General features: G+C 46.1%; 1 protein-coding gene across 9 annotated transcripts in view; it reads right to left on the reverse strand.

The window, feature by feature from the left end:
• The window catches only part of LOC142568303 (uncharacterized), a 101,777-nt gene that overhangs the window by 16,978 nt on the left and 70,492 nt on the right, over positions 1 to 14,307 (reverse strand). For all 9 annotated transcript variants that reach the window (XM_075678296.1, XM_075678294.1, XM_075678297.1 and 6 more), the window contains one exon: positions 9,701 to 9,866. In XM_075678296.1, coding sequence (XP_075534411.1) covers positions 9,701 to 9,866 — 166 coding nt within the window. The remainder of the gene's footprint in view (positions 1 to 9,700; positions 9,867 to 14,307) is intronic.

The following is a 14,307-nucleotide window of genomic DNA, read 5'->3' on the forward strand; positions in this document are numbered from 1 at the left end:
TGTGCTATACCGTACAACTATCCCAGCGACGTCCTCTAAAGAGAGGAAGCGCTAGGAATGCATGGGGCTAATAACATGTAGGACCACATCTCTCAGAAAACCTAGGACTGTGTCTGTGTTAAAAAGCGGTTCTGGACCGAGGAACATTACTGGATGGAGAGGGATGTGCTGTCTGTAAGCTAAGGAAAAATGTTTCGTTCTTTCAGATTCGGCTTCGCGACATTCCAGAAGGACGTGGAGCACGGTCAGCCTCTCCCCGCATCTACCACAGGTTGGAGGCACACTTCCGGTTAGTAGAAAATTATGGGTGCCAAACGTGTGTCCTATTCTGAGCCGACAGAATAGGACATCTGTTCGGCGCGATTTTGTAGTAGAGGGCCAGAATCCTAACTGTGGTTTTATCAGGTGGAGCTTATTATTCGTTTCCGCGTCCCACATGCGTTGCCAGTGGTCCCGCAATCTCCTTCGCAAGAAAGGCCTCAGATCTGTGACAGGCACCGCAGCGGTAGGGTTAACAGTTTGCGATGCGATTGACGTGGCCATCTCGTCCGCCAGAACGTTACCCTCAATGCTCCTGTGGCCAGGCACCCAGCATATAATGATACGCTGGTTAGATATGTACGCTTTACACAAGACGGTGTAGAGTTCACTAAGTACAGGATTTTTGTGTGTATAGACTGACATCAAGGCCTTCACGACGCCAAGGGAGTCTGTATAGATCGCTGCTTTTGAAAGTTTTGATCTTCTTATATGTTTCACGGCAGAGAGTAATGCGTAGGCCTCGGCCGTAAAGATGCTTGTTTCGGGATGCAGTACGTCGGATTGCGAGAAGGATGGGCCGACTGCTGCATAGGATACCCCGGCATTTGACTTCGAAGCGTCTGTGTAGAAATCTGCACAGGAGTGCTTGTGCTGTAGTTCTAGGAAATGCATTCTGATTTCAGCCTCAGGAGCGTGCTTTGTAACTTTTATAAAGGATATGTCACATTGTATCACCTGCCACTCCCAGGGAGGTAAGAGCTTGATTGTGTGCATTAGGCGATGCTCGAGGAGTGGGACATGCATTTCATTGCTAAGCTCCTTCACACGCAGCGAAAAAGGGTGTCTTATGGAGGGACGGTTGCTGAAAAGTGTAGCGCACGTCATATCGGTAACGGTATCAAAACATGGATGTTCAGGATTAGAGCGTACTTTGAGGAAATATATAAAGCTGTTGTATGATCTCTGTAGGTGGAGAGACCATTCATTCGATTCGGCATATAAGCTTTCAATTGGGCTTGTTCTGAAAGCGCCCGTGGCTAAACGGATGCCTAGATGGTGAACCGGGTCTAGCATCTTTAGCGCGCTTGGGGCGGCAGAGTTATATACCACGGCACCATAATCTAATCGCGACCGGATGAGGCTCTTATACAGATTCATTAGGCACTTCCTGTCACTACCCCACGTAGTCTGGGATAGAAGTTTCATTAGGTTCATTGTTTTCAGACACTTTTCTTTGAGTTGTTTAATGTGTGGGACGAAAGTGAGTCTATTGTCGAGTATAATACCTAGAAATTTGTGCTCTTTGTTTACAGGAATCTGTTGTCCACACATTTGTAAGCAAGGATCCGGAACTAGGCCTCTCTTCCTTGTAAACAGCACACAAGAACTTTTTTGAGGATTGATTTTAAAACCATTTTTCTCTGCCCACCCTGACACCTTGTTCAAGCCATGCTGTACCTGTCTCTCGCATACTGCGAGGTTACAGGATTTGAAGCCTATTTGAATGTCGTCCACATAGACGGAATACAAGATGGCTGGTGGTAAGGACGCACGAAGCGTTGTCATTTTAACAATAAAAAGTGTGCAACTGAGCACGCCTCCCTGGGGTACACCAGTTTCTTGTGTAAAAGGACGTGACAGCACATTGCCGACTTTCACCCGGAACGTACGACTGGACAAGTAGCTTTTTATTACGTTTAGCATTTTACCATGAATGCCCATTTCTGACAAATCTCGTAAGATTCCGTAGCGCCATGCTGTATCGTACGCCTTCTCCATATCGAGGAATATCGATAAGAAAAACTGTTTGTGTACAAACGCGTCACGAATATGTCCTTCAATACGTACAAGATGGTCAGTTGTGGAGCGCCCTTCTCGGAAGCCACACTGATAGGGGTCAAGCATTTTGCTCATTTCAAGGAAATGGATGAGTCGCCGATTAATCATTTTTTCAAATATCTTACAAAGGGAACTCGTGAGGGCGATCGGGCGGTAACTTGCCACTAAGGAAGGATCTTTGCCTTGTTTCAAAACAGGAACCACAATGGCTTCTTTCCATGCAGTTGGGAGACATCCTGCAGCCCAAATGGTGTTGAAAAGTGTGAGTAATGTAACTTGCGTGTCATCGTGTAGGTTTTTGAGCATTTCATACATGATTCTGTCAGATCCGGGTGCAGAGCTCTTGCATGAGCTCAAGGCAGCTTTCAACTCAGCAATACTGAATGGGCAGTTGTAGGATTCACTCTGTGGACATTTTCTTTTGAGTGGCTTACATTCTTCTATTTGCTTATATTTCAGGAAGGATTTCGAATAATGTTTTGAACTTGACACACTCTCAAAGTGCTCCCCAAGTGAGTCTGCCTGATGTTGCAGCGTATCACCCTGTGTGTTTACCAGAGGGAGTGAATATGTTTGTCTCCCTCTAATTCTATTTACGCGGTTCCAGACTTTCGCCTCATCTGTAAACGAGTTGATGTTCGATAAAAACTTTTGCCAACTATCTCTTCTGGCCTGTCGGCGGGTTCTCCTGCCTTCAGACTTAACTTTCTTAAAGTTAACAAGGTTCTCTGCAGTGGGAGAAGCGCGTAGCAACCCCCACGCTTTGTTTTGATTCCTACGTGCGACTCTACATTCATCGTTCCACCACGGGACATGCCGTTTGCATGCCGAGCCACTAACTTCACGTATGCATTTAGATGCGGCATCTATAATGAAAGCTGTAAAGTAATCCACAGCAGCATCTATTTCTAATGAGGACATGTCATCCCATGATATGCTAGTTAAGGTTCGGAATTTCTCCCAGTCAGCTGTATCGATTTTCCACCTAGGAGCCTGTGGTACACATTCGTTTTCTTTGTATGTTCTTAGTAGTATAGGGAAGTGGTCGCTCCCGTAAGGATTGTCGTTAACTTCCCATTCAAGTTCAGACAGTAGTGACGGGGAGACTAGGCTAAGATCTATTGAAGAAAATGTTCTGTTTGCAAGAGAATAGTATGTCGCTTCCTTCTTATTCAGTAGACAAGCACCAGAAGAGAAAAGGAACTGTTCCACAAGACGTCCTCGCGCATCTATACGAGGGTCGCCCCACAGGTAGTTGTGTGCATTGAAGTCGCCAAGAACCAGATAAGGTTCTGGCAATTCATCTATAAAGGATTGAAATTCATGTTTAGTTAATTTGTGATGTGGGGGTATATAAAGCGAGCAAATAGTGATGAGTTTGTTTAGCAGAACAGCTCGCACCGCCACTGCCTCAAGGGGCGTTCGTAGCTGTAAAGGTTGACATGCTATACTTTTATGAGTGAGAATCGCCACACCGCCCGATGATGCGACGGCATCATCGCGATCTTTGCGAAACGTAACATACGTACGGAGAAAGTTCGTGTGTTTGGATTTTAAGTGTGTTTCCTGTAAACACAGCACTTTTGGATTATGTTTGTGGATGAGTTCTTGCAAATCATCAAGGTTTCTAAGAAGACCTCGGACATTCCACTGAATTATTTGTGTATTCATTTTTAAAGTAAATTGGTGCTGTGTTTGCGGAAACGGAAGTGATGCCTTAGATTACAGAGCTCTTTCGAGGCCCTGTAACCGGGGTTTTGCTTTTTCTGGAGCGTTCGAGGGAGCCTCGTCGCTCCTTAGGCGCTTGGTGCGCCTTGAGGGTTGGTGTAGTGTCCATTGCCTCTAGTGAGGCGCCGGACACGTGCTCTTGCGAGCGAGATGTCAGGGAGGGTGCCGCCTTGGAGGGCAAGACCCCTGCGCCCACCAGCCCGGAGGTCGATGGGGCACCCTGAGGAATTTGGGTGCGCCGGCTGTTGCCAGCGCTAGAAGGGGCGGCGGAGGGTGAGGCAGCCTCGGCTGCGCCCACCTTCGGGGTCGGTGGCCCCGTCTGCTGGGTAGACGGAGCAGCGCTAGCTGCAACCGCCGCGGGGGCAGATGGCGTAACTGCCGACTCACGGCTTGTGGGTCGGACAGCCGCCGGAGGCCGTTGTGACGCTGCCCCCTGACGCGCCACTTCGGCAAAGCTGGCCTTAGGAAGGTATGCAACCCGCCTGCGTGCCTCTTTGAATGATATGTTTTCTTTTGCTTTGATTGTTACTATTTCTTTTTCTTTCTTCCAAGACGGGCATGACCGCGAGTATGCGGCATGCTCGCCATCACAATTTACACAGTGGAAAGCATTCTCACAAGCTTCAGAGGAGTGTTCGTGCGCGCTGCATTTCGCACAAGTTTGGCGGCCTCGGCAGCTCTGCGAACTGTGGCCAAAACGCTGGCACTTGAAACATCGGAGGGGATTTGGCACGTATGGTCTTACACGGAGCTTGATGTACCCGGCCTCGATTGACTCGGGCAAGACACTTGAATTGAAGGTGAGTATTAGATGTTTGGTCGCAAGTTCTTTACCATCTCGCCTCATCTTGATTCTTTTGACATTTATAACATTTTGTTCACTCAAGCCCTCCAAGAGCTCAGCCTCAGTGAGCTCCAGCAAATCATCGTCCGAGACAACGCCGCGAGAGGTATTCATCGTGCGGTGCGGGGTTACTACTACTTGGGTCTCCCCAAATGATACTAGCTGAGGCAGTTTCTCAAATTGCTTCTGGTCGCGGAGCTCCAAGAGGAGGTCACCGCTAGCCATCCTCGACACCTTATATCCTGGCCCAAAAACTTCGGTGAGAGACTTAGATACAAGGAACGGGGAGATTGTTCGCACTTGTTTAGCTGGTTTTTCTGCGTGGATGACATGAAAACGAGGAAAATTGTGGACTTGTCGTCCGAAAAACTGAAAAACTTCTTCGGTGCGCCCTCGTTTCTGAGGGCGATCAGGTAGTTTAGGAAAAGCGTGTTCCATAATTAATGTTGCGTTTTCGGCCGCGATGCCGACCACCCACCATGGAGCCCAACAGGGGGACGTGACAGAAGTTCCTGGTAGAGAAACCCTGCCAACGCCAGCCGTACATCGCTGCTATAACCAAATACAGCATAACCAAGGCTGGCTAGCTACACAAGGTTAACCCTTGCCGCCGGGAAACTAGGAAGTGAGGAGAAGTGATGAGAAGACAGGAAAGATGAAAAAGGCAAGAGAGAAAGACGAAGATTGGAGAGGAGGACAGGAAAAGGCGACTACCGATTTCCCCCGGGTGGGTCAGTCCGGGGGTGCCGTCTACGTGAAGCAGAGGCCAAAGAGGTGTGTTGCCTCCGCCGGGGGGCCTTAAAGGTCCGAACACCCGGCATCGGCTCAACCCCCAGGATCCCCCTTTCCCCGGACACGGCTAAGCCGCGCACGGCTACACGCGGGAGGGTCCAACCCTCGTGTGCTCGGGTACGTGGTGTCGCAACACACCAAACGCCTGCTTGCGCAGACGCCCCTGCGGGGAATGGATATAATAAACGTTTGTTTTAGTTAAAGACAAAAATTTACTGATCATCTACGCCAGTTTTTAGGCTGAAATGTGCGAGCACATGTTGTCTGCCGGTACACTGCACAGCCGTGTTGTGACTACTCGCGCGATGAAGCAGAGAAGAAAGGCTGTCAGGGAGGATCTTTTTTTCCTTCACAACACACAAACTCTGCAGCGGCCACCTCGCATCGCACTCTGCCAATGATGCACACTCTTGCACTCTCCTGGACTCTGTGCCTTGTTCGAAGGTTGCATGCTATTACACCAGGATGAAAAGTGAACAGCAGAGCATGTGGCTTGCGGCATGGAGGAAGGATGCTTCGGCACCTGCCACTATAAACCCGCACATGCGCAGCCAAGAAGTTTTTCACCGTCCTGTGACTATATTATCAAACGATCCATTCAATTTTCCTTTCTTTTTATCACCACTAGGTCAGACGAAGCCACGTCACCATTGTCTGGCACTTGAAGCGACAAATAGGAAGAATGAAAAATTAAATAGATCGTTACAAAATATGAACCCTGCTTGTGTTCCCAGCTACTGCTAAACTTATCTCAGCCTTGTGAACATGCTGCTAGAGTGCTTGATTTCGTAGAATGCTTGTTACTGTCCGTGAGTAGAGGTGGAGTGCTACAAGCCCACGATTAAAAAAATATGTTGTGGTGTTTAGCGTCCCGAAACTGTGGAGTGGGTTATGGGGGACGCTGTAGCAGAGGGCTCTGGATTTATTTTGACCACCTGGGATTTCTCTAATGTGCACTCAATGCACGGACCATGTGCGTTTTTGCATTTCGCCCCCATAAAGATGCGGCTAGCATGGCCAAGATCATAAACCCACAGCCTCGTGTTGAGCAGTGCAATGCCATAGCCACTGGGCAATTTGGTGCGTAAGCCCTTGATTCCATGCAACGATTCCATGCAACGATTCCATGCAACGATTCCATACAATCGCTGAATGCCAGCATAAAAAAAAATGCTTTCTTTTTAAAGTGAAGCTTTCTTTGTGAACCCTCCCGGACTTAGTAGATTGTGGGCGGCTGCTGCTGGATGCTGCTACTGTCTTGCCAAATAGCTTACATAGGGAAAATACACTCGAACCTCGTTATAACAAAATGGGATATAACGAAATAGTGGATGTAACGAAGTAAAGGATATTCCCCTTGAAATCCCCATAGAGATCCATGTATTTAAGCACCCCTTCTAATGAAGTGAAACTGTCCTGCCAATGAATATAACAAACTAGATTCGTCTCTGAAACCAAAAGGTACCGAACTGCTACATACCAAGTACATCGCTTTTCGTGGGGTTCGGCACTCGTTCGCTGTAGCAGATTAACACTCCCACCTCCCCGCAACGAATACACCATCAAGCAACGCCGGTATTTGTCACTGATGCACGCAGCCGCACAGAAGCAGCAGCTCACTATTACACTTTTCATTGACTTCTCTCCCCTGTGCGTGTCTAGCTAGTTGTGCGTGTCTGGCTACGCAAGCCAACCCATGTTGAGCAGTTACGTGTGGTGTTGCGAAAAATTAGTGCATTCACTTACATTGCATGCCTGCGTACACAGCACACCGCGCAGGCAGGTGCAGCGGAGTGCAGCCTCTGAAATATCCTCGGCGCAATCTCAGGTGTCACGTTGCACCATGCTGTGTGGCTATGAGTGACGGTACCAAAAAATTTGTGCATTCAGTTCTCTCTTTCTCTATGGCGCGGCACGCAGGCAGCCGCAGCTGGGCCTGGCCTTCGAGATCTCCCGTGCACAATCTTGAGGGTCACGCCCAGGCCGTGCCTGTGCGAGCCGCGCCACGCTGTGGTGCTATGCATGGCAGTGCAAAAGAGTCGTGCAGTCACGTCTCCCTCTCCCTGCAGCGCACCGCACAGGCTGGCAGCTGGGCGTGGCATTCGAAATTGCATTGGAACAGGTGCAATCTCGGAATCCATGAGCCGGCCTAGCCAAGCCAGTATGGTGAAGTTTGCTTGCCTCCTCGCTCGCTCGTTTAGTGCTCACAGGGGTGGGAATAGAAGGATGCTGCCGTGCATGCGTTTCCTTTTGTTTTCTTTTTTTCTTTGAAGACTCGCGAAAACTAATTGCCTCTGGTTGGCGATAAGATGAAGATTAGCGGAAGTTTGTCACACGTTTTACTTTTTTGACCGGCACACAACCACACAGTTTTCTTGAGTGTGGTCACCTACACAGATCTATTACGCCGTGGATGTAAATATTAGTGTAAGAGCACGAACATTTGAGTCTTGCGAAATGTTCTCGTGTGTGCATTTTTTAAGCCTTATGTGTATAACAATGCATCAAATTATAAGCTTATTTCCTCTTTTTATTGTTGTTATTCATGAATAAACAGTACATATATACCAACGCAAGATATTTTTTTCTCACTTTACGGTCACCCTACAAAAATTACGGTAAATTTTTTTCGAAGTAGGTCCCTCAGAAGAATTGGAATCTACAATTTAAAAAAAATCGACCATGAAGAAGGCGAAGATGGATTATCGTTGATGGCTGCATTAAAAAAAGCAGTTAACTCATTGACAAAGTCGTGGCAAAAAACACTTTTCGGGGTCCTTTGGCACGGCACAGTGTTTTTGCATCGGCCCATCCTGTGGTTAAAAACAGCACCCCCTTATCTGGCGGCAAATGCTAGCCATGAGGGCCAACAATCATTATAGAGAAGTAAAGGATATACCAAAGTAAGGGACGCTCCCTCTTCAACTTCATTACAGCTATGTTTTACAGTGGCAATTTTAGACAGTAACGAGTTGTCAGTGAGAAATCACAGTCCCAGCGTTGACAAATAAAGGTGAAATGCTTTATTGAATTGACTTTGCTGCCCCAATCATGCATTAGAGCAGAAGGCATCCAAAGCTGTTATACTGGAAATTTTCTTCCTATAGTGTAGAAATACTAAACTAGCATTCGACAATGGGGAGATTCCCCAAGGAATCCTGCGATACCCATTGTGCCTTTGCCGACTGAGTCACCATATTGGCAGCCTTCACACACCTGAAGCATCGGACACACCTCCAGTAATTTTTGTTGCCTTTACCCGAAACATCCTTTAACTCAGCCATGGTTCCAGCACCTCACTGCCATAGTGGGACACTGCACTGCTCTACGAAGCTAAAAAAGAGATTGAAGGAGCTGACACGCAATACACACATGTGTAGACTAGCAACTGTTCAATGACAATGGTGGAAATGAATGAATACATCTAGCATAAACAAGCTAAACATGGTTACAGGTGTTTGCTTTTTAGCTAGGTCAAGCTTGACTGTGCATTTTCTCCATTTTTCTTTTGAAGCTCCATTTCATTTCAACTAATGCCACAGACAATGAGTCGTCACACGGTGCTGATCAACAACAGTGCTGATGGAGCTGGCCTAGATGGTCAGTTCTGGCGTGCATTTTGAGGTCAGTGTGCATCTTGCACCTCGGAAAATCAATTTTGTAGAAGTAGTTGTAATGAAATGATTTACATGGAAACCTGCAGAGTGGAGGCAGTTTCATCAGAGGGAAGGTCGGCATCCACCTGAATTCCTTCGCAGCTTTGTGCAACATTAACACAGATGCCAACATTCCCTCCCAAAACATAGCTGTAATCAAAATGGTTATTTTAAGAGCACTGTGTTCTTAACATCTTCTTCACATCTTCTTTATGTCTTACAATCCAAGTGAATTTTCTGCCTGGGTGCAAGGACATTTTCTCTTTCTCTGTTTCCTTTTTCTTTTTGTCGAACTTAACCCAAGAACACTACACTAAACTGCACTCACTCCTGTTCCTGAAAAATTGCAGGATTAGGTCAGCAGACACACAAGAACTTATTTTTTCTTTTCTGTTGGTCGATGGCTATGCTCAAAGTCCAAGCACATTGCTAACAGACAGCGTGCAAAAATGAGTGGATATGTAAGACCACTAAGGGCTAGTCCTGCAAATTCACAAATTATTTTATGCTTAACATAACTCTTTCAGATACAGAAAACAACAGTGACAACCGTAGTGTGAAATGTGTTTGGCTGCATTACCGAACTCTCGTGTCCTGCTGTCCTGGACACTGAGCAGTGATGGAAGTGCCTCCCTGCATTCGCTCCACGGCCGCAGAGGCAGTCCCGGCGACGACTGGGCCTGCTTCAGCGCGACGTGCATCGACGCCCACGACTCGAGCAAAGCAAGTGGGTTCTTCCATCCACCCTGTCCAAAACCACAAGATACAATTCAATGATGGGGTTTGACACCTGACAGCAACAGAGGGGCTCTGAGAGACCTCTTACAGCCGGAGGACTCCAGATTAATTTTGACCTTAATGGCCACCCAAAGATGGATACGCGATTGTTTTTAGATTCTGACCCTGTCAGAATGCAGCCACTATGGTCAGGAATTGAATCTAGAGGAAAAATACTATGTGGTAATTCCAGTAGGGATGACATGGCACAACAACAGCACCAACTACACGGTGGTGGAACACAACACCACATGGATATAAGCATACGAAGTGGCAGGCAATGAAGCCAGAAAAAGCACAAGGGAAGTTAATTGTTATGATTAATTGAAATGTAGAAATAATTACATACCTGCAAACTTCTGAACTTTAGAATTTGCAAAATCCTTGGACACGACACCAGAAAAAGGGTGGGTAAGTGGTGGGGCGTTCTATAAGTTTTCTCTGAGCACATGCCATTTGAGGGATACATACACAATTCATTAACAATATTTTACCTTTAAGTGCAACACACCAGCAACAACTAACTTAGAAGCAATACATTGTTTACAGATCACAGTGACTTTACCAAAAAATCTGCTGTTGCAGATTTCGCCTGCTTCAGAAACTTGTTCGATGCAAGCGTCCCTCTGGCATCCTTCCACCATCGAGAAACTTCCAATGGAAAGCTAGGAGACCAACGTTTAATGTAAAACTTCATGTAACATTCGTGAGGTTGTAAAATGAGCCCAAATTCGTAAACATTACGAAAGTTTGGGCGAATTGGCAGGTATGTAATTAGGTAAAAGGGAACAAAAGTGGACAGCAATATAACTTGCTGCAGGTTGGGATCGAACCCACATCTTCCACATTAAATGGAGAATATGGGTTCAGTCAACAAGGAGCAACAACTAGCAACATAGAGTTGCTTCCAATTGTGTTGCACTAAAGGGCACCTTCCTTTAGGCACACTATGGAGAAATATTAAGTGAAGCTAAAGCAACACTTTAGCATTCAAAGGTGTCCAAGAACAGCTTTCATGAATGAGAAAGTAAAGTATATGTAGGATGGGAATAGTGTCATTACTGTGAATATACGGTACAAGTGCCAATAACAATAACATACTGTTCAGTGAAATGTAGAGAATCACATACAATAAAGTTAACAACTTTGCGTTTAACATGAAAAATGCAGATTGGCCAAATTGATTAAATTTTCCTACAGAAAAACACGCTAGTGCTGCCTCTCGACACCATATTGCTTATGTTTTCTGTTTTGAAACTTGTGGCACCCCTCTGTACAGACACTTAACTCAAAGCAGGCAGAAGTTCCCTGCAGAGCATGACCTCTGAGATCCCTAGCATATAGCTAATTTGGAGATCATGGTCATCACAAATATTTGAACTGAAGAACTGCGCAGCCTCTACAGCCTTAATGTACTTGGCTACTTGGCAATTAAGTAATTTCCAGGAATAAAACAAACGTTGTGGCATTGTTAAACTAATCTAACACTATAGGTTAATTCAATGTTTACCAACCTTTAGTGCTCATTTTGTACCAAGGGAAGTGCTCTCAGCTAGGAAATCAATGACAACTGCTGTTGTAATTGACTATCACTACATGATGAAGGCACTATATTATAGAACTTTGCCTACAGCACACACATGAAATTTGAAAGAGCGTAGGTTGGGGCGTGTTGGTATTTCATAACTGAGCTTTTTTGGCGCATGAAAAGGGACGAGAGACAGCGGCAAGACGCGGACACCGCGCTGTGTCCGTGTCTTGCCACTGTCTCTCGTCCCTTTCTATGCGCTAAAAAACCTCAGACATGAAATTGTTTCGAATACAACTTGAGCAATTTCATCACTTTCTGCAAGGTCCACTGCTGCATCATATCATTCCACCATGTGCCTTGCACAACAATACTTGTGAAAGCATTCTTTGCAAACACAATGAAGATCATCATCATCATCATCATCATCATCATCATCATCATCAGCTTAGTTACGCCCACTGCAGGGCAAAGGCCTCTCCCATACTTCTCCAACTACCCCGGTCATGTACTAATTGTGGCCATGTTGTCCCTGCAAACGTCTTAATGTCATCCGCCCACCTAACTTTCTGCCGCCCCCTGCTACGCATCCCTTCCCTTGGAATCCAGTCCGTAACCCTTAGTGACCATCGGTTATCTTCCCTCCTCATTACATGTCCGGCCCATGCCCATTTCTTTTTCTTGATTTCAACTAAGATGTCGTTTACCCGCGTTTGTTGCCTCACCCAATCTGCTCTTTTCTTATCCCTTAACGTCACACCCATCATTCTTCTTTCCATAGCTCGTTGCGTCGTCCTCAATTTCAGCAGAACCCTTTTCGTAAGTCTCCAGGTTTCTGCCCCATATGTGAGTACTGGTAACACACAGCTGTTATACACTTTCCTTTTGAGGGATAGTGGCAACCTGCTGTTCATGATTTGAGAATGCCTCCCAAACGCACCCCAGCCCATTCTTATTCTTCTGGTTATTTCAGTCTCATGATCCGGATCCGTGGTCACTACCTGCCCTAAGTAGATGTAGTCCCTTACTCCTTCCAGTGCTTCGCTACCTATCGTAAACTGCTGTTCTCTTCCGAGCCTGTTAAACATTACTTTAGTTTTCTGCAGATTAATTTTCAGACCCACCCTTCTGCTTTGCCTCTCCAGGTCAGTGAGCATGCATTGCAATTGGTCTCCTGAGTTACTAAGCAAGGCAATATCATCAGCGAATCGCAAGTTGCTAAGGTATTCTCCATCAACTTTTATCCCCAATTCTTCCCACTCCAGGCCTCTGAATACCTCCTGTAAACATGTTGTGAATAGCATTGGAGATATCGTATCTCCCTGTCTGACGCCTTTCTTTATAGGGATTTTGTTGCTTTCTTTGTGGAGGACTACGGTGGCTGTGGAGCCGCTATAGATATCTTCCAGTATCTTTACATATGGCTCATCTACACCCTGATTCCGTAATGCCTCCATGACTGCTGAGGTTTCGACTGAATCAAACGCTTTCTCGTAATCAATGAAAGCTATATATAAGGGTTGGTTATATTCTGCACATTTCTCTATCACTTGATTGATAGTGTGAATATGGTCTATTGTTGAGTAGCCTTTACGGAATCCTGCCTGGTCCTTTGGTTGACAGAAGTCTAAGGTGTTCCTGATTCTATTTGCGATTACCTTAGTAAATACTTTGTAGGCAACGGACAGTAAGCTGATCGGTCTATAATTTTTCAAGTCTTTGGCGTCCCCTTTCTTATGGATTAGGATTATGTTAGCGTTCTTCCAAGATTCCGGTACGCTCGAGGTTATGAGGCATTGCGTATACAGGGTGGCCAGTTTCTCTAGAACAATCTGACCACCATCCTTCAACAAATCTGCTGTTACCTGATCCTCCCCGGCTGCCTTCCCCCTTTGCATAGCTCCTAAGGCTTTCTTTACTTCTTCTGGCGTTACCTGTGGGATTTCGAATTCCTCTAGGCTATTCTCTCTTCCACTATCGTCGTGGGTGCCACTGGTACTGTATAAATCTCTATAGAACTCCTCAGCCACTTGAACTATCTCATCCATATTAGTAACGATATTGCCGGCTTTGTCTCTTAACGCACACATCTGATTCTTGCCTATTCCTAGTTTCTTCTTCACTGTTTTTAGGCTTCCTCCGTTCCTGAGAGCCTGTTCAATTCTATTCATATTATAGTTCCTGATGTCCGCTGTCTTACGCTTGTTGATTAACTTAGAAAGTTCTGCCAGTTCTATTTTAGCTGTAGGGTTAGAGGCTTTCATACATTGGCGTTTCTTGATCAGATCTTTCGTCTCCTGCGATGGCTTACTGGTTTCCTGTCTAACGGAGTTACCACCGACTTCTATTGCGCACTCCTTAATGGTTCCCATGAGATAGTCGTTCATTGCTTCAACACTAAGGTCCTCTTCCTGAGTTAAAGCCGAATACCTGTTCTGTAGCTTGATCCGGAATTCCTCTAGTTTCCCTCTTACCGCTAATTCATTGATTGGCTTCTTGTGTACCAGTTTCTTCCGTTCCCTCCTCAAGTCTAGGCTAATTCGAGTTCTTACCATCCTATGGTCACTGCAGCGTACCTTGCCGAGTACGTCTACATCTTGTATGATGCCAGGGTTCGCGCAGAGTATGAAGTCGATTTCATTTCTAGTCTCACCATTCGGGCTCCTCCACGTCCACTTTCGACTAACCCGCTTGCGGAAAAAGGTGTTCATTATCCGCATATTATTCTGTTCTGCAAACTCTACTAATAATTCTCCTCTGCTATTCCTAGAGCCTATGCCATATTCCCCCACTGACTTGTCTCCAGCCTGCTTCTTGCCTACCCTGGCATTGAAGTCGCCCATCAGTATAGTGTATTTTGTTTTGACTTTACCCATCGCCGA

This window comes from Dermacentor variabilis, unplaced genomic scaffold (genome assembly GCF_050947875.1).
Source record: "Dermacentor variabilis isolate Ectoservices unplaced genomic scaffold, ASM5094787v1 scaffold_18, whole genome shotgun sequence".
NCBI classification, from domain to species: domain Eukaryota; kingdom Metazoa; phylum Arthropoda; class Arachnida; order Ixodida; family Ixodidae; genus Dermacentor; species Dermacentor variabilis.